At 51.7% G+C, this 24,128-nt stretch overlaps 1 protein-coding gene across 2 annotated transcripts in view; it reads right to left on the bottom strand.

Moving 5' to 3' along the window:
- Positions 1-3,773: 3,773 nt before the first annotated feature.
- The window catches only part of JPH3 (junctophilin 3), a 60,174-nt gene continuing 39,819 nt past the window's right edge, over positions 3,774-24,128 (bottom strand). For both annotated transcript variants that reach the window (XM_074913350.1, XM_074913351.1), the window contains 2 exons: positions 19,279-20,198; positions 3,774-7,205 (listed from right to left, as the gene is read on the bottom strand). In XM_074913350.1, the coding sequence (XP_074769451.1) occupies positions 7,125-7,205; positions 19,279-20,198 (1,001 nt within the window). In that variant the 3' untranslated portion in view covers positions 3,774-7,124. The remainder of the gene's footprint in view (positions 7,206-19,278; positions 20,199-24,128) is intronic.

Below are 24,128 nucleotides of genomic sequence, written 5' to 3'. Positions count from 1 at the left end.
ACACACGTTTTGCCAGATTTTTTTTGCCTTTTCAAACACAGATACACACCCTGAAAGAATTTTTTTTCCCTGAGCTGAAGCTGGGTTGCAGCAGTGCCAAGGATGAAGGATAGTTTTGTACAGTGCTGCTGCAGCCGCAGGAAAAGATTCTTCCCCCCCCTTCTCTGGTAGAGAGACTGTCGGATGAGGGAACTAAGATGCCTCGGATGAGCTGGAGTGTGTGCAATGATAATCTGAGGTTTTTCCTTTCATCTTTTTCTCAAGGGCTCTGGAACGTAGTCCTAGTTGTGCTCTGTGCCAAGCTAAGCCTGACTGGAGAAGGCATAGACTGGAAGAGACACGCTTCCAAGGAACCTGTGAGTTAAGATGGGCCAACTGTCCCGCTCCTGCGAGCGGCACGGCGGCGTGTTCGTGTGGCCTCCCGTGGGGAGCACACTGCCTGCCTCGTGGAGCTGCGCGAGAGGAGGCTCTGGGAGGGGGTTGCAGGGGAGATGTTGACTTCCCAAGGCTGTTGTTGCCCTGCTGTGAGCTTAATTCAGGTCCTCCCAGAGCTGGGGTTTTGGATGAGCCAGCACAGGCTGTGGTTGGCCATACGGCTGGGTTCAGGAGGCTCTGGTGGCCATCCTTAGGTTGTATGATGAGAAAATGCTGCCATGGCAAACTGTCCTGGCCTGAAAATTGAGGCTTAGTTGTCAGCTCTGAGCAAACGAGGCTGTCACACTGTAATTGGAACAGCCTGCTTGGGGACTGAAGCCCACACAGCGTCCGTTCCCACTAGAGCATTTGCAGCCATTGGACTTGAGACAGAAATTAATTCTGGTGCGTCTGCAGCCTCTGCTCGGCAGAATGAACAAGACAAACGCAGCACTCCCTTGAGCCTTGCCTGGATCAGCCTGGCCCATCTCTTCCTGGTCTGACTGCGGAAGCCTTGGAAGCTGTCACGTGTTGGTTGAGCAAATGAAACCTCTGAGAAAAGGTAAAACTTCTCACCTAAGCAGGGATGACCGATTGTTACTACTACATGAAGCGCCGACAGAGGAGGTCAGAATGTGATGGGTTTTGCCGCGGTCTTTAGAATACTTTGATACCAAACTGTAACGGTACCTCGCTCCTCTGAGCACTGGCTGAAAGCCCCCTGAAGCCTCTTCAGGGTTGCTGGATCAGATACCTGGTTGTTTTTCTTGTATTGGGTCCAAAAGTACCTTAAAGAGGAAGGCAGGTATTTTGCAGGCAGACACATCGGTGAAGTGGCTTGTCTAAAATACCCAAGAGAAGGGCCAAGGCTAGAGCTTGGTAGAAAACGTGGAACCAAGGAACTCCAGCAGTCTGTCATAAGAGTAGTTACTCTTATCTCACATGCACAAAGAACAGCACAACCCTTTTTTAATGTATGAACACCCAGATAAAATTCAATTATTCCTTTGGCATCCATCAGACCATTGCTATTGCCCATCTTGTTGTAAAGGGACGAACATGTAAACCCTTGTACACAGGAGAAAGAGACCTCAGTTGTTTATTATATCTGGAAACAATCAAGCTCTTGGGTTTTTTTTTTTCAGCTGAAACGGAAGACTGAAAGTAACTTTTTTACTCACTCCTTGAGGAAAATGGCATTTGTAATCCCTTTTCTTTGGGCCACACACATGCTGTAATTTCACCGTAAGACAATGAAATTGGATTTTTCTGTTATGTTTACATGCACAGCTAGGAAGGGGAGAACTGAATAAAGGAGAGTGCCAGCTGAAGTGCATCCCATTTTAGGGATTGCACAAAAGAGTAGAAAGTTAGTGGTTTTGTGTCTAAGTCAAGCTTAGCGTGTGACGTGTGGGATTGTTTGTCCCCCCCATCAGTGCGTGTGTTGCGGTGTGACGAGTGTGGAAGCGAATGAACCTTGTTGTGGTGTTTGATTATCAAGGAGCAATCAGGGTAATTGGGCTGACCTAGAGGTAAATGCTGTTTGTAGGTGGAAAGCTGGTTCCCAGCATCATCCCAGCTCATGGGATTTTGCTAACAGAAAGGCTTAGTTCAGTCATGCTGAGTTGCTGATCGTCTGGCAGCGCTGCCTACCTGCTGTGGTGGCTTAGGGAGACAACCCAGTCCTAAACTCTTCTGCTGGCAAATTGAGTGTTTGTCAGGCTTGTGCTCTGCACATGCTGGCCCAGTTTCATCCTTCCTCGTTTGTCTTGGAGAGAATCTGGGTTCAATCACTGTCTGGTTTGATTTGGCAAAGCTCCTGCTTTCTTACTCCAGCAATACCATGGGTGGGTCCAAGCGGTACTAAACTGTCCTGAGCACGTTGTGTCTATCAGCAGGACAGAGAGGCTGAAGACACACGTCTTACAAATGCAGGTCTCTGAGGGATGGAGAGAGAGAATGGGGGCATACCAAATGCTTCAGCTTCTGCTGGGAAACAGCCGTTGGCCCAACAGCTGCAGCATCCTTCATCACTAACCCACAGACAAACAAGAGCTTTAGAATATGCTCCACACTGAAAGGATTGGGGAGCAGTGCTCCTGCTGCTTGCAGGAGGAGTTCTCCCTTCCAACAAGACCAAACACCTGATACCAAAATGCAGCTGCTGCTGGGGTGGGGGCGGCTGCTCTTACGGAGGAGGTAAGGGGCTGGATGATGGTGTTCTTGGCACGTTAAAACAAGCGAGGCTGGAAGAGAGCCTGAGCCTTGCTAGTCTGCCAGTGCTGTTAACAGGGCACCCAAATGGGGATAAAAGGGAACAGGCAGATAATAAGGATTGTGAGTCTGCTAGGTAGTGGTGTCATTGAGCAAGTAACACCTGTGCGTGGATGTGAGTAGCTCTAAACTTTAATCTTCCACTGACACCTCCAGAAGGGGAATGTGCAACACACCACAGCATTTCTAAGCCATCCATCTGACAAAAACTTTATGGGCAACGCTCAGCCAGCTCTCAACATCTAGACAGTGAAGTTTTCTTTAATGCTGCGGAGCGTGACCTCCGAAGGGAGACAGCTCATGGTGTGTCTGAGTTAGAGATTCAGACCTTTGGGCAATGATTAGTAGCCATGGGGCTTCATTGCCTGTTGAAATTCCCTCTCTTGGCCTGCTGGGGAGGTGATTGCCCATACCCTGGAAGAACAGGTTGGTGATAGTGCCAAAGCTCAGTGCCTGTGGGTTAGTATTAGTTGAAACAGATCAGTAAAAGAAACTTAAGAGCTTGAAATGCCTCTGAGGGAAGCATAGTCCTGGTGGATCTGTTGTTCAAAGGCACCTTATCTAGCACTTACTGTGCTCAGGGTTGTCTCCAGCAATGGTTCAAGCCTTGGGCTCCCTGCAGAGCTGGTCAAGGGCCGTGTGAACTTCAGTGATGGGCAGCAACCTGACTGATGAGTTGACCAATCGTCCTGTCAAGAGTCTGCAGGGCCCATCGCTGTGCAAATAATTTACCCCCGTGCAGCAAGCTGTGCAGCGTGGGCAGGAGATCCCATCCAGCTTCTGCTCTGTTCTGCTTCAGCACAAATCTCTGGAACCAACCTCACCCTATGACGGTTTTAAAAGATTCCTACTTTTCCATCCTCCCTTAACTTGCCAAGGCCTGTCAGGACATGTAATTAGTCCTTGGGTTTCAATTAAGACCTTCGTCATCAATATGACATTATTTCTCCTCTCACCCCTCCCCTTCTGTTGCAGTCTGGATTTTTTTTTTTTTTTTTTTCCAGCAGCACTTCATACCTCTGCACAAGGTAAATAGATGCTGCATTAGCTCAGTATCTCTGAAAGATCAAGCCCTGGAGAGTCCCAACGTGCTCGGAGAATCTGGGTCTCGGGTACAAGCAACCCAGACGCCAGATGGGCTGGTGAGAAGCTGACGTGGCACGAGCAGGTGGAGGATTTTTTGTATCCCTTCCTTGTTGTCCCCAAAGATGTGATGTCAAACCAGCCCATCACTCACACCCCTGGGGTCTGGCTGGGGGGGACCTGGGTGTCCCTGGGGAGGGACAGCTGCCCTTTTTCTAATGGCTTTACCCCGACGGCAGGAGGTGGGCTGGTTCCTCGAGCCCCAGCCCCTCTTTGTGTTTCAGGTGCTGCTTGTTCCACTGCAAGAACATAAAAATACTATTGCAGCCTTAAAAAAAAAAAAAAGATATAAACCTTCAGCTGTTGTCGTGCGTCTGTCAGTGTGGACATAAACCAGCAGGTTATGGACAATTTACATAGATTTATATGCCACGATGATAGACATTTTCATGTGCCTTAGGTAGATATGCATGAATCCAAGGCTCATAAGACAGGGAAATATACTGAATTACCTCTCTCTCTGGGCTACTTCTTAATATTTCTGGCCTTGGGCAAATGTGAAAAGCCCAGAACTAAGATAAATTGCTCAGCTCCCCGTGATTAATAAAGGAATAATTATTTTTAAACACGTGGTTTGGGAGCCAATTAATGTTGGTCTTTGGCTATCTTTTATACTGAACAAACCTCAGCTTGGCTGAGATTTTATCCCGTGGAACGGAGAGATAATAAATCTGAGCTACCTTTGTGTTTGTACATAACTGCTGGTATGCAGGCAAGGGCAGGGATAACTAGTTGGCCACCAGTGTGAAAAAGCTGGTCATGGAATCACTAGTACTTTGATTGGTGGTGAGAGGCAATTTTGTGCTGTTTTGTATATAGATAGATACTGTGTTTGCATGTAACTGTTTAACCTGCTGCTGGTGGAAGCTTTGTGTCATGCACTTGAACGTACAAAAAGAGTCCTCAGGAGTCTTTACAAAGAGTTGCAACCAGAATTACAAAACACGGGGATGAGTTCCTGGGGCTGCAATCACAATATGTTGTTATTTGGTTCAAGTATGCAGCAGCCATTCAAGAGTAAAAAAAGATGATTAAGGACCCACAAGGAAAAACCAAAGGGAAAAAAAAAAAAAAGAGAGGTACGAAGACGATGGACATTTACTGAGGAAAATGAAATTTAAAAGTTAACTGGGGTCTGCTGCTTTCAGTTATCTTTTACCCTGTCCACCCATAGCCCTCTGCCTGAAAAGGGAAAGGAAGAAAAACTGCGACAGGAGGGAATAAGACCATGTAAGGAAAAGAACTGAATTTAACTGGCACATGCTCTAATCCTTAGTTTATTTCTGGTTAAAAATATAGCAATCCAGTGCAGTGTAATAAGAAATCTGCTGAAAAGGTAGCAGAGAAACAGCTAAAACAGAAGCAAAGCAAAGCTGAGTCCACAAGTCAGGGCTGTACCCAACAACTCTGTATGTGAAATGTCGAGGAAGATTTTTTTTCCCCTCCTTCCTGCCCCCCCCCCCCCAGTAAATCTCTGTGTGGGTTTCATCCCACCCTTGGGTTGCTGCCACACTCGCACCCCTTCTCCTGTTGACCAGAGCTGCAGTGGGTAGAACTGAGGGTGGAATTTGGTCCCTGGACATACCAAATCCCAAACAAGCCATTGGAACCGTACCTGGTGGTGGTGGATCACTGGCAGAGCCGATCTCTGCGGCGGGGAGAGATGGTGTGGGGAGGGGAGGAAAGAGGCATTTTTGAAAAGCCAGGGGACGTCAGCCATTTCCAAGCAATTCAGCTAAGACCACACTCTCGTGATTGGGACCATAACAGCTCAGAACAGGGATACGGCATCTTTAATGAGTATGCATATTATCAGTGGGGACAGGGGAGGGGAGAAAATCAAGGCAGGCATATTACAAAGATGGTATAAACAAACAAATTAAATGACATAGAAAAAAAAAAAAAAAGAAAAGAATACATCCTTAGAGGCTGCCATTGCCAATGATGTTTTTTGTTTTTCATTTTTTTCTTTTTTTCTTTTTTTTTTTTTTTTTTTTTTTTTCATACAGGGACATGTTGGAAGCTGGAATATACATCCTGCATTACAAAGTGCAAAATACTACATGCTCAGAGCCCAAGCATGATGTCTGAAACAGTCCACAGCAAGATGTAAGAGACAAACCCACCACCCTCTCCCTCCTCTCTGGGACATGCTCCAGTGCTCCTCCCCAGATGCCTTTGAAAAAGAGTTTTACCTTATTTTGCTTTATTTTGTTTTATTGTTATCCTAAGTGGATCAGAATTGAGCCCTCTCTCCCCAGTCCCTCCCCACCAGTCTGCTCCCCAGCACCTCTGTGCACACGTGTGTTTGGGATGGGATGCTCCAGTAAGGCTGCTCCTCGCGTGTTGGCGAGCCTGGCACGATGACCAGCAACTGCTCAATTCATGTTGCTGAAGGTGCCTGCAGGTTTTTTGAGGGAATCCAGGTACACGTTTTTACCCAGGAGAAATTGGCTGTGAATTAAAAGTAGCACTGGGTGGTTTTCCAGCCTTGCCACGGAGGGGAACAGCTTGGGGAGGAGGAGTGAAGGCGGGAGGGTGGTGGGGCTGCTGCTCACACCTTGTGTTGTTCCCTGTTCTCCCCCTGCCCCAAGAAATTTAGCAAAACACCAATTGCTGCTTTGTTTTAAAAACAAATAACAAAATGGGGCCTGTTGTCCATCTCCCATTTTTTACATCTAGACAGGGTTCACGCCTTCCCCATGCTCCTTCTCTCCTCCTCCTCCTTACAGCAACATTTCTCCATTTGCGAAGGGAGGAAGAAGAAAAGCCTGATTTTGCTTTTCTCTCCCATTTACTTTATCATTAAAGCTGTTGTGGATTTCCCTGGGAAACTCAGCCTGGAGCATCCCAGGACCCGTACATCCTTCAGTCAAACTCTCCCCATGGTCACCTCATCTAGTCTCCATTTTGGGGTTCATTACTGTTGTTACGAATATATTTTTGGGGGGTGAAGGGAAGGGAAATGAGGTTTTATTTTGTTGGGATTCCTTCTCATCCTTTCCAGTGTTGGGGGGGCAGAGTGTTGATAGCATTTTGCCATGCCACACAGCATAGTGTTATACAAGCAAAGAATTTTGGCTAAAATCCAAAAAACATTACCCAGGAAAAAAGGCAAACTGTGAGTGAGACTCGATCGTTTGTTGTTCTTCTGTGAAAAGACTTGGAAATTGTCGTAGGACAGTTCGAGTTATGATTTTTCCCTTTTTGTTGTTGTTGTTTGGTGTTTGTTTTTTTTTTTTTCCCCCATTCATACATGTAACTGTTATTTTTGCAAACAAGACAGTCTTGAATTAGATGAAAAAGTTAATAAACAAAATGGCGACTCCAATATTTAGTAAGATCACCATGACTACCAGGATGGGAGCTGAACCCTGGAAGAGAAAGAGAAGGAGAGGAGTTAGAAGGCACGTTCAAAGCCTGTTTAAGGTTGCCTTGGAGCAGGGCCGGGAGCTGCACTGGGCCGGGGTGCCTCAGGGCAGGTGTGTCTGCTGTCGAGCAGCCCCCAAATGCCTGATTTACACCTTCCAGCAAACGATCCCAAAGTGCTTGGTAACCCTCGTGAATTTTTGCAGGCTGCTGCCTTAGTAAAGAAGGTGTGAATGAAGATCTCCCCCTTAGAGCTGAGCAAGCAGCAGCAGCGGGGACTAAACCCACATCTGTTCCCTCCGTCCCTGGGACAATAAACAGGTTACCCCATGGTCTTTCATTTAAGCACAACGTCCTCCTAAGGCAGTGCTTGATTCTGCAAAAGCAGACAAAATCCCCCTCCTGGCTCTGCCAGGAGCCCCTTTGCTCCCTCCCTACGCTGACCCACAGCCTGAGGCGTTCTTGGGGCGTGCAGCATCCCTGGTAGCACTGTCCCCCTTATGCCTGGGCAACAGAAAAGCTGCTTTTCTGAACCACTTCAACACTTTCTGTCCATTTGCCTCAACAAACCTGCAGGTCTTGGGGCAGACTCTGTCACGTGTTAGCACAAAGGGTGTGGGGGTCCCAGCGTGAGCCCCAGGCCCGGCGTCTGCCAAGCAAACCCCCGCCAGGCTCTTCGGTTAAGGCAGGAGTTGCTCAGGGACTCCCCCGTGTTGTGCATGTAGGAAATCTCATCTTAAAGGAGAAACTAAAACCAGGGTGGTCAATGAAAGGAAAAAAAAAAAAGAAAAGGATTGTATTGGATCATATAGTTGTTTGGGGATGGTTTGGAGGAGTCTTCAAAGGAAATTCCAATAAACATCACAGAATCATCTGGGTTGGAAAAGCCCTTGCAGCTCCTCCAGCCCCACCATGACCCTCCCCCTGACCGTTCCCAACCCCACCAGATCCCTCAGCGCTGGCTCAGCCCGACTCTTCAACCCCTCCAGGGATCCCGGGGACTCTCCCCTGCCCTGGGCAGCCCATTCCAACGCCCAACAGCCCCTTCTGCACAGAAATCCTTCCTCAGAGCCAGCCTGACCCTGCCCTGGGCAGCTTGAGGCCATTCCCTCGGGGCCTGGCGCTGGGGCCTTGGCTCCAGAGACTCATCCCCCCTCTCTGCCCCCTCCTGGCAGGGAGTTGCAGAGGGCCAGGAGGTCTCCCCTCAGCCTCCTCTGCTCCAGACTGAACCCCCCCAGTGCCCCCAGCCGCTCCCCAGCAGACCTGTGCTCCAGACCCTGCCCCAGCTCCGTTGCCCTTCTCTGGCCACGCTCGAGTCATTCAATGGCCTTTTTGGGGTGAGGGGCCCAAAACTGAACCCCCTCAGCGAGGGGCGGCCTCCCCAGTGCCAAGCCCAGGGCTCAGATCCCTTCCCTGTCCCTGCTGGCCACGCCAGTGCTGACACAAGCCAGGATGCCATTGGCCTTTTGGCCCCCTGGGCACACTGCTGGCTCACTATCAGTCAGTTAACCCCCCCAGTCCCTCTCTGACCGGCAGCTCTCCAGCCACCCCTCCCCAGGCCTGTAGCCCTGCTGGGGGTTGTTGTGGCCCAAGGGCACCCCCTGGCTCCAGCCTGGCCAGGTCTCCCTGCGGAGCCTCCCTACCCTTGAGAGATCAACACTCCCACCCAACTGGGTGTCATCTGCAAACTGACTGATTGTTTGTGCAGGTATCCTGATAATGGCAAGAGTCTACGGTGCCCTATATTAAGGCAACATTTTGGGAAAGTGCCAATAACCTTTCCTGCGGTTCATACGGACCAAAATAAGCTTCTGGAGCCTACGTGGAAACTACTGCAGCGACCCACAGAACCTCTGCCCTGCGCCAGACACCTGCCACAGGCTGGGTTGAAGGACACCCCGGGACCATCCATTATTTTTTGCTGAGCATAAAGGCCACCCAGCCAACTTGGGTTGGACCTGATGAGGACGTGGCTCTTGGACCCTATTAGCATTCCAGGAACCGTAGGAAGAGACCACTCAGTGTCAGGACTGCAGACAACCCTCCAACGCATCTTTCTGCAGAACACTGGTCAGAAAAACATCCACCCTGCCACCTCATCCCTGCCAGAAAACATTTGCTGTCCTGAAGTGTTAACGTGGCTGGCATCAGGGTGAGCAAGCGTGTGTGCAGGTAGGTGGTAGCTATTTCTTGGAGTAGCTGGTATCCTCGTCTATTCTTGCTGCAACGGAGCTGTGCCAGCTTCAATCTCCTGGAATGGTAGAAACGCTTTTCTCTCCTGTCCTCGTCACAAAGCTCCCGTTGGGTTGGCATGGGGCAGGGGTGGGTGCCCTCTCTAAGCAAGTCCTTGTACCGCTCTGCAGAGCTGCTGGGGGAAAAAAATAAAAACAAAAACCAAAACAAAACAAAAAAAAAAGAGCTCCTGGCTGGCCAGAGATGGTTTCTCTTCTGAGCAGGCTGATTCAGTTCGCATTTGGGAGTGGGTGGGAGCGAGGATGCTGGAGCTTGCTGGAAAGGCATATTTGTAGCTTAGCAACAGGGTCAAAGGAAGCCAACCAAATGGAGGGATTGCGGAGAGCCTCTCCTGGCAGCCAGGTATCCACGCCTGACTGCTTCCAATAAATCTCTCCGCCTGCACCACGCAAAAAAGCCTTTCAAAGGCAGAAACCACCCCCCTGTTGCCACTCCTCCCCCCCTCCCCCCCCAATCCCCACTCCCCGGCCTTGCCGCTGCCAAGCACTGCGTTGCGGTGTGTTATTTACATTTGGGGGGTTTAGCTTCATTTCAAAAGATTATTGGGTTTTACGATTTTTGAGCTCGTGTTAATATAATAACAGATTGTGAGCGATTATCACTGTCATTGTTTCTGTTGGCAGGGCACCACCGAGACACAAAACGCGTTCGGTTCCCTCCACCTCGCAGCCAGGGGAGGACTAAACTGCTCTCTCGTCCACTCGCCGTTGGATTTCCCTGCCAAAGCAGCAGCCACCATTTCTACCCCTGCTCCGCTCAGACTACCAGATGGTTTCGACACCACGAAGGAGGCAAAGTTGTATGGCAGCCTGGGATAATCTGGAGGCTGCTTTCCGCCCCCCCCCCCCCCCCCGCCCCCGACAAAAGGCAGAGAGCAGGACTGGCTGCCTCTTAATTCCCCGGTGTTTGAGCTTTACCCTCACAAACACAGACACTTTGGGATGGAATTGTTGGACTGACCAAGATCACAACCCTCTGGTACTTGTGTTCGGAGGATGCTGATGGGATGGTGTCCAGGGAGGGAGCACGCCCTTCATTTATACACCAGGATATTGAAGCTGTGCCCTCATCTAGGAAAACGGGGGGAGTCAACATGCACCTACCCGCTTGCATCAGCAGCAACTGGCTTCCTGTGCACCAATGTTTTGCTCAGCTCCCTGGTTCAGTTTGCATCTATTTGCATCTTGCATCCTCTGTTCAGTGCAGAGGCAGGAGGAAATCTTTGCTTTGCCACTGCCTATGTGGGGTCATCTCCATTTGCCAGCCAAAGCATCCCAGAAATAGGCTGGCCAGGGAGGGGAGGGGTCTCTGCAAACAGAACAGCTCAAATCTGACTGTCTGACAACCTACAAATTCTGCTTCCTTTTTACAGTTCCCTCTTTTTTAACACCCTTTTCCCTCTCCTAAGGCCACCAAGGGCTCTCCAGGCAGCGACTGCAGGTATGGCTGCTCCCCCCCAGTGAGACGCCGCGTGTCTTGGCAGGGCCTGGAGTCCTGCCTGTGGCAGCTGGTGGATAAGCAGCTTTGTGACTCTGAAGCTTCTGTTTTAGCTCCAATTATGAATCCTGCTGCACTTCTAAATGCTTATGTCTGGCTTATTTGTCGCTTGTAAGGTCTTTGTGCCTTAACCTCTGCTCAGAGGAAACGCTTGCCCTTCTCCCCTTTGATGGCAAGGATGTCCTGGGATATGTGTCATCTGTTTCTAAGAAGTGATTCCTGCTCAGTGCCCAGGCAGACGATGAATCACTTCTGTGTTTGTGCTTTGGAAGAGATGTTTTGCTGAGCCCAGCCTGGCAATAGGTCAGTGAACTCCCTTTTACTGCAGCTACAGCCAGCATTTTAGAACTAGCAGCTTTTACAACTCCTCACGCTGCATCCTAGCCCTCTAACGTGAGCCAGCCCTGTGTATAAAGAAGAGACAGAGCCCTTGATTTGCAACTTTGCATGTTGCTTTAGTAGTTTGGTGGTGCTTTATCTCATCTGTGGCCTCCTTGAGACTTCGAGAAGCCCAAAGAAAACCCCGAGGCCGGGGGTATCGCAGGCTCTGAGGTGCTAGAAAGCCAGAGGTCGAGCTGATTTTCTGAGCCTGGGGTTTGTGTGTCAAACACTCAAGCAACCTGCAAAGCTTCTCTTTTTCATCTTTTTTTTTTTTTTCAAAAGCTACGACACTCTCTTTTAGCCCTGAAACAGTAGTGCCAAAGCAGGCCGTCAGGAGCTGCAGAGATTTGTTTAAACTACCCTGCCTGTCATTCAGGAGACGAGGCTCCGCTGCGAAACGCCACGCTGCCTCCCAGCACAGTGCCCGCAAGTCCAGAACCTGCTTAACTGGGAAGCAGACGCCAGTTGGCAGCGTCCCCTCACCCAATTTTAGCTGTCTAAACGTTAGACATCTAGTCTGCGCTAACCATCTAGGCTGTCTGTAGACCAAGTGACGTGAGATGAATTCCACCCAGAATGGTTACCAGCCTGGCTCCAGGAAAGGAAAAATTAAATCAAGCTCTGGTGTGCCTAAGCATCATCCAGTGTGCTGGGCGATGGCAAATTTCATCAGCAAAACGAGGCAGCTCTGGGGCTGGCTTTTTTTATTTTTTATACTAAGATCCCTGGACTCCTTCATAGGAGGAGGAAAACATCTGCCAAGGATGGGCAACGTACACCAGTATCACCTAGGCAAAAGGGTCCTTCTGTATCAAAGTCTCCAAGGACTTTTAAGAATTCCTCCAAAGTTTAGAGAGCCGGAACGCAGACCCAAACCCATGGAAGCACTAAAATGTGAATAAACCCTTGTTATGGCACAGGAGTAATAACAGTAATTGTTGTAGAAGTAACGAGTGACAGCTTCTTCCAGTCTGTGGTTTTTGGCACACTGCAGCTCTGATGGTGGTTGCAGCCGAGCACCACCACTCCTGCCCCTCCACCTTGTTTGTTTTTCTCCTTTAACCGTTGTGTAGCAACTCAAGAGTCTTACTGGGAATAAAAGGGACAGCTGGTTTACAAATACAATTGTAGCATAATTAATTTAAGCATTAACAATCCATTATTATCTGTTATCACAGGGTACAAGCTCTGTCTCTCTGCCATGGAAACCATAGTGCAGGTTACCTAGGAATCCCTCTGGGATCTATTAAATGTAATTACTAAGGACTTGGATCAGCAAAATATATATATGCATTGTTTTCCAGCCTCAGCACTGCAGAAAGTGCTGAAAACTTAACAGCTCTGTGACATTTGTGCTGAATTGTCACATAATTGCCAGGAACAGGCTGCTGTGAAACGGTTAAGGAGCATTTAGCAAAAGAAACATAAGGGATTCACTTTGCTTTCTCTGGCGTATTACAGCATCTCCCGTGACTCGAGGAAGGGAGCCCAGGAGATGCTGAGTGTGGAAGAGGAACGGGCACTCGACACCAGTGTGCAGCTGAGCTGGGCGGTACAGAAAAACCTGCTTCTGCAGAAAAAAAGTGGCTAAAGCCAACACGAGGATTTATCCTGAGATAGCGTCTCTTAATGAACTGTTTTGTCACCTCTGGTTCAGTCCTCACGTTACCAGTGCCTGTGTAGCTGGGAGAGAGCTGTTGTGTTTGGAGCTGTACATATGTTTTTAAGTTTTTTGATTCTCGTGGAGGCAAAAGCTGGCGTTTGACCCCAACTTCTTCAAAGCTAGAAGATGTGGAGTTGGGCTCAAAACCCTAAAATGAATCCAGAGTGAGCAGAGCAAAGTCAGCGAGGTGCTCTGTTCAGGTACATCAAAGGGCCCCTGAGATTAAAAGGACTCTCTCGAGTTAACCATCACATTTCCCTTTGAACATTATTTACCTTGTGCTCCTACAAGTAATGCCTGCGATGTCTGCACATGAAAGAGATTAGAGGAACACCAGTTTCCGATTATTATTTGTTTTAAAAAGAGACAACCCCCAAACCGTTTGCGCATGCAACAGCTCTTGCGGCGCTGCTGCTGCCCCTGCGGCGATGCCCAGACCCTGGCTTCTCTCTAGAGATGTGATGGCAAGCAGCTGCCTACAGGACTCATCTTCCTCCTCGTTCCTGTGTAATTAGAGCTTATACTTGTGCGGACGTGTGGACGTGCCACGGCCATTTGGGACTGGGCTTTGAACCTGTTCGGTTGAGATGACAGAAATAAGGAAAAGGCTCCCGATGGGGTGGGAAAAAAAAAGGAAAATCTTGAAGCAAGAAGACTGAGAGAACCCCAGGGTTTGGTCCCAAGGAAGCTAACCACAAAAATGTCCCCAGGCCCCTTTCCCAGCAGGCTGGTCCGAAGGCAGCACGGCACGAGCATCGAGCCCAGTCTGAGGTGCAGGGGAAGCTCCACGATTCAAAGAGTGGGTGCCTGTTCCGGACAGAGGGATCAGCCCGCTGTTCTTTATCTCCTTTTACACTCTTTAGGGCTAAAGCTACCTAACTTTTCTCAAGAAAACACTCCACCTCGAGGTCAGTCCCTTCAAGAATAACCCCACAGCCGCTGGAAAAGGGAGCATCTGTCACCAGCATTGGCAGGGAGGTGTCATTTCTGGCTCCGTGTCCCCCCCAGCTCGCTCCATGGAAGCCTGGGCTGAGGCCCCTGGCTGTGTCCCCCCCCTCGGCCCCAGGCCCGGCTGCATGCCATGCTCTGGCAGAGCCCTGCGCAGATTGGCTGCCTCCTCCTCACTTTCCCCAGCGACAACGAAACCTGCTCAGAATATCTTGATGGAAAATAACGCCCCTCGCGCAGCAAAGCGAGCAAGGAAGATGCTGCAGCTGCTGGAATCCCTCCCCGCCTCCCCGGCGGGTACCTGCAGGCAACAAGGGGGTCCCTCTGAGATCCCCGACCCAGCAGATGCCTTGCAAACTCCATTTGCTGCAACTGTTTCCCCTGTTTTGTTTGCAGTAAGAAGCAGCACCGTTACCAAACAGCCGAGACCACGGAGATTTTATCCGACAGCACGTGACAATGGAAGAAAATGTCAGGGGAGGGGGGGCTGGGGTGGGGTTTTTTTTGGCTGCTGCCCTACCGTCGGGCCTTCTCGATGAGATGAGACAGGGGGATTTTAAGGGGCCAAGTCTCGCGCCTACTCCCATCTCCAGGGTGCCTCTAGTGAGACCACAACGTGTCCCTAGAAGTCTTCCTCTAAATGTCCGTGATTGCTCCTGCTAAATGAGGACAGGCAGATGAATCAGGCTCCGTTCGTGCCTGAACACGGGCCCTTCTCGCAGGCATGCTGAGGACCTCTGTGCCTAAAACACTTCTTTTCCCTTTTAGAAGCTGCAGATGTTCAGCACCTGCAGAAAAGGCGATGTATTTTTTTTTCTTTTTTTTTTTTCCCCCCAACCCTAAAAATGTGTTTTGTTCTGATCGATAAAAGGGTTGCTCGCATTTTAGAAAGCCTCTTTCCAATGTCTCAACAATCCCTTTTCTTCCTTTCCCATTTTAGATCTTCTCAAAGGCTCTAGGAACCTGTGAAGCATTCAGGCACAGGCTTGAGCTTTGCACCTCATGGGCCTTTAAGGCCAGAAAGGATGGTGATGTTCATATAAACCCCTTAATCCAACACCACCTACACTGGTCCTGGTGTTTTTGTTTCTGTTTTCATCTGCCTGAATGATGACAACCGATGGGAGTTTGCTCTGTGTGTGCAGGGCTCGGTGCACACAGAGACACAGACAGAGCAGGTGGCTTTAAATGTAATTTTAAAGCGTGTGTATGACTGTAGCGCCGGCTTGATGACCCTGAAACCCCAAGTCTCCTGATAGCAAACACCAAGCAGCGCTGAATTTCATCAGTGTTATTGAGCAGTGGCCTCAAGAAATAACCTTTATAAGAGCAACTTGCAATTACTAATGGGCTGCCCCAACGAAGGGGGGTTCTGGGAGCCTCTTTTTAAGGGGCTGGTGAAAAATGACTGAGAAGAACAAAGTTCCTGTAGCTCCTGTAGCAGCCTGTACGTCTGACTCCTCTGCAGAGGTCTGCATCCCCTCGTGGGCACACGCTGCAAGAGGTTGGACACCAAAGGATACCCCCCCAAGCTGTTCCAGCCTCATTCCTAAGCCAGAAATCAAGAGAAGTGATAATTTTAAGACTGTGTTTTTGCAAGACCTGCGTCCCTATCCCGTTCCTGCAAGCACTGCCAGGGGTGTGCTTGTTCTCCAAGCTGGAGCTGGCACTCCAACACAGAGCCAACCCACTGGGCTCACTGACGGCGTGCATAGAGCTGGTTTATGGCAGATTATTTTTAAAACAAGCTAACCCATGAGGGTGACCACAGTTCTAGGCAGAGATACTCCAGGTAGGGCAAAAAACCAGCCCTACTCAGCTAAAGAGCATCCTTCCCGTTCATTGGCAGGCACCTTTCTGAAACAGCCCAGCTGTCTGGGAGAGGAGAAATGCCCTTTTCAGCGAGCAGCTTCACAGATGGCAGCGCTGTGGATCACAGGGAAGCGGGCTGTCAGGCAAGCTGAAACGGCGTGGGCACACACGCGTGCACGCACACGCGTGCGCACCGCCGGCCTTCCCGCGAGCTGCGCTTCGCCTGCGCGCTGGAGGCGAGCTGCTGGGACTCGGAAGGGGAGGGGTATTTTAGGGATTTTGGGCTAGCCTGAGAAGTGGGGCTGTGGGGAAGTTGGGGAGCTTTAATTCGGTCTGAAAAGATGTGGGGTGTGAGCAGGATGCTGTGGATTTTTTGCAGGAGTAAACAGGCGAACGCCCCGTGTTGCTGAGCGCGCACAGGGGGAGGTGGGTATGGGGACTGTGGGATAAATCCTTCCCCCTTAGCCTTCCCTTCCTCTTCCTCAGCGACTCACTACGCTTGCCGAAGCTTGAAACGATTTGAGATCCTTGATGGCAGGTGAGGGCAAGGTCACGGTGTTAGGCGGGAGGTTGGACCACAAACCCCTGCACCTCCCGTCCCTCTCCTACTGCTCCTTCCCCTGTTCCTGCCCGACCACCCCCTCCCTGCCAGGCCACTGGAACAAAACCCTGCTAGCACAGTGCAATTCTTGCTAGAACAAATTGTTGCTGGCATTGTAGGTTATTTAAATCTACATATTATCTCTTCCTCTGTATTACATTAGCTTCCTCCCAAACCTTCGCCATCTGTTCCACCCTCGGTTATGAATGTGAGAAAACTGAACATGCTGCTTCACAGCTACAGCACTTAAAAAGTATGATGTGCATCCTAATGGCTTTTCTGTGCGCCTTTCCATGCAGGCTGTGCCCCCCTTCGTTATTGCTCGGGATTCACTCGAAAGAGCCATTAATATTACGTTGCATTCGTGGCTCTTCACCTCCCGCCTTGCAGCTCAAGCCCTCCCCGGGAGGGAGGTTGGTGTGTGCTGGCTCCGGTGCCCGGGCTGGGGTCTGTCTGCGAGGGGGGAGCACGTCTGACTCGGGTGGGGTGGGGAGAGACACCAGGGCTGCTTGTGCCAGCGCCTGGCTCTCAGCGAGGAGAAACGGGGGGTTTGTTCCTCCTTTGGGCTCCGTGTCTCTCGCAGCTCCCTGTCGCCGCGTGAGGTCCCGTTATCAAAGGTGCTGGACCCTCTGCGAGTCCCACGGACTTCCGCAGGGTTGATGTCCACACAATTAGTGCTGCTTTTCCCCTCTGAAAGCCTGGCAGGCTCCTAATGCTGCCTGCCATTTCTCCAGTGCTCCACAGGCATCTGTGCCAGCAGGGAAGGACAGCCCGGCCTGGCCTCGGCTTGTCTGCTCCCTACCGTGGGCTCAGGGCTGGCTTCGCTTGGAGCTCTTTTTTTTTTTTCTGACTGGCAAGATGTGTCCTACGGCACAGTCCACCAGCAAACACACAGTGTTCAGCTCTTCTTCAATGCTGTGTGGGTGCTTTGGAGCCTGCGCCGAAGCTTGCAAGATGAATAGGAAGCCAGAAAGCTACAGGGCTGTGTGTGGGGGTGACTTCTCCACAGCCACAGCAGGGGAACTGTGGCAGAGCTGTAGTTTAGGCCTTCCCGCATCCCTGCTGCTCACGGTTTGCAGATGTCCCTGCTCCCTCCTCTCTCCTGCCCGTTCGCTCCCATCCCCTGGCTGCAGGTGCCGACACCTTTGCGGTGCTGGCAGAGCTGTCGGGGGGCAGCTGGAGGAGTGGGGATGCTGTAGGTGTGGCTCAGGAATTGTACCTTACAGACCGTGATGCCTCCAGCCCAAACTCTGGGCATGACTGACAAACGTCATTCCGGTTTCATGATCCCTGTCTCCCAAACAACCGAGCATCATCTTCTGCCACCCTGACAGGGAGGTTTAGCTCCTTTCTTCTGCCAGAGGCTGAAATGTCACCACCTGAGAGTTACAGATTTTCCATTTCTCCTGTGTAGGTCTGGCCTGGGCTGTGGGACATCCAGCAGCGTGGGACCCCTCCAGCCCTGCCCTGTGTTTGCTGCTGACTCAACAAGGGGCAATTTGGAGCGGTGGTGGGTTTCCCACTGCTCCCACCAGACCCCATCGCCTCTCCTAGCAATGCCAAACCAACGGGGAGAACAAGTGAGGAAGCTGCCCTCCACGGTCAGTCCGGGAATCAATCGAAAACCAGGAAAGGACCTGAGAAATCACACAGCTCAGCCTCCTCCCAAGGCCAGTTCAGCTCTGTCCAAATTATATCTGAGCTGCAGATGTCCAGCCTGAGACTACCTCCTCCCTCCCAGCCCCCACGGCCTCCCCAGGCAATTTATTCCATCCCTCAACTCACTAGTAATAACTAATGGCTAACCACTGCCTCTAATGTTTGAATTTAAGCCCATTAATTCTATCAAGAACAGATCATTCCCTTCCACTTTGCAGCAGCTGGTTTAGGTGTTTGAAGATCACTCCGTCTCCTCTTCTTCAGCCTGAACACCTCTAGCTCTTCTCTCAGCCAGTTGTTAATGCCCAACGTATCCTTGTCTCTCCCAAACGAGGAGCCCAGGACTGGATGTCCCACGAGGGGTTACCCTCCAAGTCCTACAAGCTATGCTCCTGCTTCTGCTCTTCACAGCAGACGTTTGGCTGCAGTCCTCAGTATCACCCTGCTCTGCCAAGCTCCTGGCCAGCCCACTACCCTTGCCGTACTTGCCTGTGGCTTTCCCTGCCTGGGTATCCTTCCTGAATTGCATCTTCCTGTCTGCAGTTTGCCAAGACCCTTCTGGCATTACATCCCCCTGCTGAGGGGCTGGTAGCCCCTCCTGGCTCCGTGGCATCCACACACCAAAGAAGATGAGTTGTATCCCGTCGTGCAGATCAGTACAGGAAACCCTGCGCAGCGGTCAGCTCGGGAAGGCCACCCCTTTGCAATGTCCCCTGCTCCCTCCTCCACCTGGGCCAGGCCTCCAGTGTGACATGGTGACAAGGCCACCACCTTGGTGCCACCACCAAGCAGCAGAGCGATGGAGAGCCAGTGCAGGTTGAGCCCAGCTACTGGGATTGGGATCACAACAGGGACCCGCCACACTCTTGGGCCAGCGTGACGTTCTCTTGCCACAACATAACCACGAGGAAGCATCACCAACACCTTGCCTACTCCTGCAGCTTTTCTACCCAGTGAATGCTCAAAATCCCAGCAATAACATATTTTTATTGCTGGCCCCGAGACTGAGTTGCAAAACAAACTCAAACTTGCTGCTCGCATCCCCCAGCGAAAAATCTGCTGCTCCCACCAAGAGTTTGCAGAGAAAACCCCACACTGACTTCCAGCACACGCTATTATGCAGGATGGGAGAAGGGAGGAGGGGGAATTCAAGGCACAAACCCACAATAATTTGAGGTTTTCGCTTTCTGCCCCGCTGCAGCACCACAACAGCTCTGCACCGGGTCTCTCAGCCAGATTTCAACACAGAATTTCACCTACTTACCGTACTGGATTTGAGCGCATCCCCATTGTCCTCTTCAGATTCTAGTGCAACAGGTAAAGATTTCTGTGGCGGGGAGAAGGTTAAGTCCCACCTTAGTAGCCGAGGTTCAGCTTTGTCCCCAAATCTCAGGTTTTCCAGTTTCTGCACCGTGGGCTCGGCAGAGGAAGCTGGCCTGAAATTCTCTTTGTTCTGGGACTTAGACCTCAGTCTCTGAACCCCGAAGCCCCGGTCTTCCCCGCGGTGGTCATCAGCCATGCTCCTGCAGGGTCCCCCTTTGCTATAGTGTCTTTTTTGGGTGTGAATCTCTTGCATATAAGAATCCATCCTCATGAGGGGCTTCATCTCCATCTCGTAATTGCTCATCTTCTCCTCGTCTAGCTCAAGCAGTTTGGAGCTCCCTGAGCTGTGGTTGTGGGACCTGTGGTGGGAAGTCCATGAAACCGTGGCTGGGGAATCTGTCCACCTCTCTCTTTGCTTGTGGTTGGAGGCCGAATGTTTGTGTCCTCCGCTCCGACCTCTGTAGTCTTCAGGGACGGAGGCTGAGCCCAGTTGGCCGCTGCGCAGCGTCCCGCTTCTCACGCCGCGAGTCCCGCCGACCTTCTCTTCACTCCAGCTGTTGGGTCGCAAGTAATCCCCACCGCGTCCCTCCAGCAACATCTGGATCTCCCCACCCCTCTCTTCATCCACCGAGACCTGCCTGGAGAAGTGAGCGCTCTTGTTCCTGCAGGAGGGACCCAGGGGCGGCGTGGAGGAGGGACTGGCAGGGAAGCTCTGCAGCGGGCTGTCATCGGGAGTCAGGTCGGACGGGGTGGTCCCTTTGCGGTACAGCTCGGGGCTCTCTTGTTGAAGAGGTGTCCCGGTGGAGAGGACCTCAATGTCGTCGCTCGAGTTCTGGCGCTTCGGTCTCTGGCATTCGAGCCCTTTTTGAGTAGTCGTTAAGAGAAAAGAGAGAGGGAGAGAGAGAAATGCAACAGGATTATTTCTATTCTGCGGGTGCCCACCGGGTTTTTCATGTCAAAGAATAGGGCTGAGAGGGTTGGATGGCAGGGGAACCGCGGGGCGAGATCAGGACAGCACCAGCGTAGCACAATAAACAGCTTCTGCGACTAGACACAGAGAAAAGGCATCGCTGGTTTTACACCAAACCTACTATCCCCCCCCAGCAACTTCAGAGCAGCGCGGCGCGAGTGGCTGCAGCCCGGTGTGGAAAATGGTTTGGCATCAGCTCCCCGTGGCGTTGTCAAGACGGAGGCATTCTGCACTCAGGTTGTGTTTCTCCACTGCTGTTAACCCACGGGCTACCAACTCTTTTAGAAGCCACCTGGCACCACGGTGGCTCTCATCTCCAGCGGGTTCAAACAGGCTCCAGGGCGGCTGCTCCTTTAGCACCCGCAGTTCTTGCCGGCCCTGCTGCCGGAGGGCACCCTGCGTGCTTGGGGACGTGCGTGGAGGAGCCTGCGTCTGTGTTACAAATAAAAAGACTTGCAAGAGTTTTGCAGCCCCGGCAGAGCTGCTGGGAGCCCTGTGCAGGCAGGGAGCGGGCACCAGGGCCTTCTGCCTTTCCCCAGCAGGTCGCAGGGATGCAGCAGCTCGCAGCCCCGTTCCAAAGCAGCCCGTGTTGCTCCACTGCCCCATTCCTGCCCCCCCAGTGTTTTTGGATCTCTCTGACCACCTTTGCCCATCAGTTCCCAGTTCACCCTGAGCCCTGTGGGGTGCTGCTGGGGTCACCCCGTGCCCCACTCGCTGCTGACAGCCTTCACTCCCCTCCCTGGATGGGGAACACATCGGCCTTGCAGATGAACGGCTTCAGAAGGGGAACCTCACCTTGAAGCTTGCGCAGGGAGATGGTCCCATCTGGGCAGATGGGCAAGCTTCTCACTAAGAATAAACCCCACAAAACACATCTCGAGCAGCTCTCCTGCCCCATGCAGCAAGGAGGGTGCGGACATTTCCCCAGTCAGCCCCCCTCGCTCGACGTGACGGGGAGCACACAGGTGGTTGTGCCTCTAGGCAGGAGCAAGGGAGCAAGTTCAGGGCTACATGAGTACAAAACACACCGTATCTTTAAAGATAAGATCATCTTATCTTTACCATGCTGAACTTCGCTCCCTTTGAGCCCAGAGACACTCCAGACAATATCTCCCTGGGGACAGGGACTTCAGGAGCAGCTGACTGTCTTCTGCTAGCAAGAGACATGTCACTTCTCTGGACATTTAGAAAAAAACCACAACTTATTAATCATTGATAAAATCCCACGTTATTTCAAGGGGGTGCAGGCTAACAGTGGTTAATTCTCATTTTACCCTCTCAAGGCATAGTTGTTCCCAGCTAAAGCCATGCTACGTTATGTGAATAATTTGATAAATATATTAACTGCCTAATGCCTCTGAAATGCATCTAATTGCAATTGCTATGGCTAGACGAGAAATGAGTCTCAAAAAAAGGAAGAACTCACTTTCTTACCAGGGTTTAAAAATAAATGCTCTGAAGCGCCTGCTCTAATCTCTTCACTTCTGCTGAGTAATTTTCTCTATCGCATCTTCTTGGGGAGCTGCTGCCGCCGGGACAAGCCTTCGCCTGCAGCCTCCCCGCGTCCCACTGTGCCGTGGTCTGGAGCTGTGCGGGGGATGACGGGAGCGTGGGGATGGATGTCCCCAACGAAGCACTTGCAGGGGAGGTAAATAGTAACAAGGCTGCTTGGAAATTTCCTACTGAAGCAATTTCTCCGTAGGAAATTGTCTCCTAATGACTGTCTTTTTTTTTTCTTTTTTTTTTTTTTGGTATTGTTTGCCACAGAAAAATCTGTTTGTGTTTTGGGACAATACTCAGAGAGTCGGTTTAGCTCATTCCCTGTGTCCCTGCTTGTCTGTGGGAGACTGAGCCTCCTGGGATTTATCCAGGGCCCTTGAGCAACCCTCGTACTGGTGGGAAATTGTGGTGAAGGAGAAGGGTGGAGTTCACCCCCTCAGTTTTCATGCAGAATGACCATCTCTGGGGAAAAATACAGACTGATTTTGTGGCTGTTGTTGAGACGTTCCCATTCCAGCTGCCCTCCAATATCGCAGATGGGAAACTGAGGCAGGGACAGAACAAATGGCTTCATGTGAGAAAGCTGCAAAGCCACTATGGAAACGGGCCCACCCGGGACTCAGGGTGTCCCTCTGTGTCTCAGACTTTGGCCGAGCTTCCCCAGTTCAGGTCTCCAGGGCTCCTGCTGGAGTTCCAGGGATTTGAAAGCTTCCCACTAGCCCCAGTGGCCCCAAAGCCAATCTCCAACAGCACAACCAGCCTCACTACACCCTCTGCTCCCACACCCGAGCCCCAGCTCCAATCTCCCCTCATCCCCCGAGCCCCGCGACGGAGGCAAGAAAGCCCAGGGATGCTCCAGCATCCTCACCCAGGAGACGCACACCAGGGACCACCCTCTTGTCCTAAATCTTCCCCACCCACACCTGCAACGAGCTGAGCTAATTCTGTCTCCCCGTGGGTTAATTCCTGGAGTTTTGCAGCTGGGGCTCGTGGAGGGGCAGGGGCAGCAATGCCAGGGCACGGCCACCCCTCCAGCCCCGGAGCCCCGCGGGGATGCAGGCGTTTCCTTGCAGAGGAACTCGACAGATGCACGGTGCCGTCTTGCTGGTTTTCGACACCCGAGGATGTGCAACAATTATTCTGAGCTAAAATTAGTCACGGAGCACGTGATGTTCCTGGAAGAACGGTTGTGAGAGCGCGAAGGAGGATGCGGAGCACCAAATCTGGATTTCCAGCAGGATTGAGGCAGCCGTGCCCAGCCACGGCGTCTTCAAAGCCACGCACGCGTCCCCGGGCGCTGCCGTGCCCCTGAGGACCCACGGACGGGATTCGGGAGCGGTGCTGAGCTCCTGCCTCTGCCACCAACACACTGTTGTCACCTCGGGGGAGTCACCTCACCGGCACCATCCAGCCCATGGGCTGACCCCGCTGGCAGCCACGAAGTGGGGAGGCACGACCACAGCGAGCGTGCTGGGGACGTAGAAGATCCCTGCAGCAGACAGAGGTGGAAAACCTCGGGGGAGAAGGTGATGCAGGGTGCTGAGCAGGGATATTTTTGTTTTTTTCCAGGTAAAGGCCTTGTGGCGCTGCTGTGGTGTGTCTGGGGTTGCCGGAACCAGTGTCTGCAGGTCTGGAGTCTGTTTCTGTTCAAATTGGGGTAGGGATGGAGTGAGGGGGGGCACAAAACCCCCTGCGATGCTGTGAAGGTGGGTGGCACACAGCACCCACAACACCTTACACAGGGGGGGACATCCAGCCCCCACAACTCTGCAACAGGAGCACATCCAGCCCCCCCAGCACTGTGCAAGGGGAACAGCACCTGCAGCATGGGGGGCACATGCAGGCCCTGTACCACTGTGCAGCTCCCCCCAGCCCCACCACAGCTCCCCTCAGCCCCCCCTGGCCATTTGCAGCTGGAGGTTCCAGGATCTGCAGGGTGGTGCAGCTATTATCTGCCTGACGCGGTCCACGGGTTCTCCCAGGTTTCCCGGCACATCTTGATGGTGTGTTTGTTTCTTAATGTGCTCTAAGTGGAAATTCCTTCCCCCCCCCCCCCCCCCCCCCCCACTTCACTCACACACAACCCACCCAGACGTGAGCACCAGAAACACAAGCCCCAACACAAGTCAAGCACTATGTCCCTGTCTAGAAGCTAGTAAAAAATGCATTACCTAAAAATATCTTTTCAAGAGGTGATTTAAAACAGCAAAGTCTTTTGGCAAGAGGAAATGGAGATGAGGAATATCTCAGGGCTGAAGAAGCCCCTGGGACCACGCAGCCCTGCAAAAAAGCTCAGATCTCTGATATACAAATCGGGCCTC

Source organism: Athene noctua, chromosome 9, assembly GCF_965140245.1.
Source record: "Athene noctua chromosome 9, bAthNoc1.hap1.1, whole genome shotgun sequence".
NCBI classification, from domain to species: Eukaryota; Metazoa; Chordata; class Aves; order Strigiformes; family Strigidae; genus Athene; species Athene noctua.
Note: the sequence above shows the minus strand (reverse complement) of the source record. Positions and strands in the feature narration are given on the sequence as shown.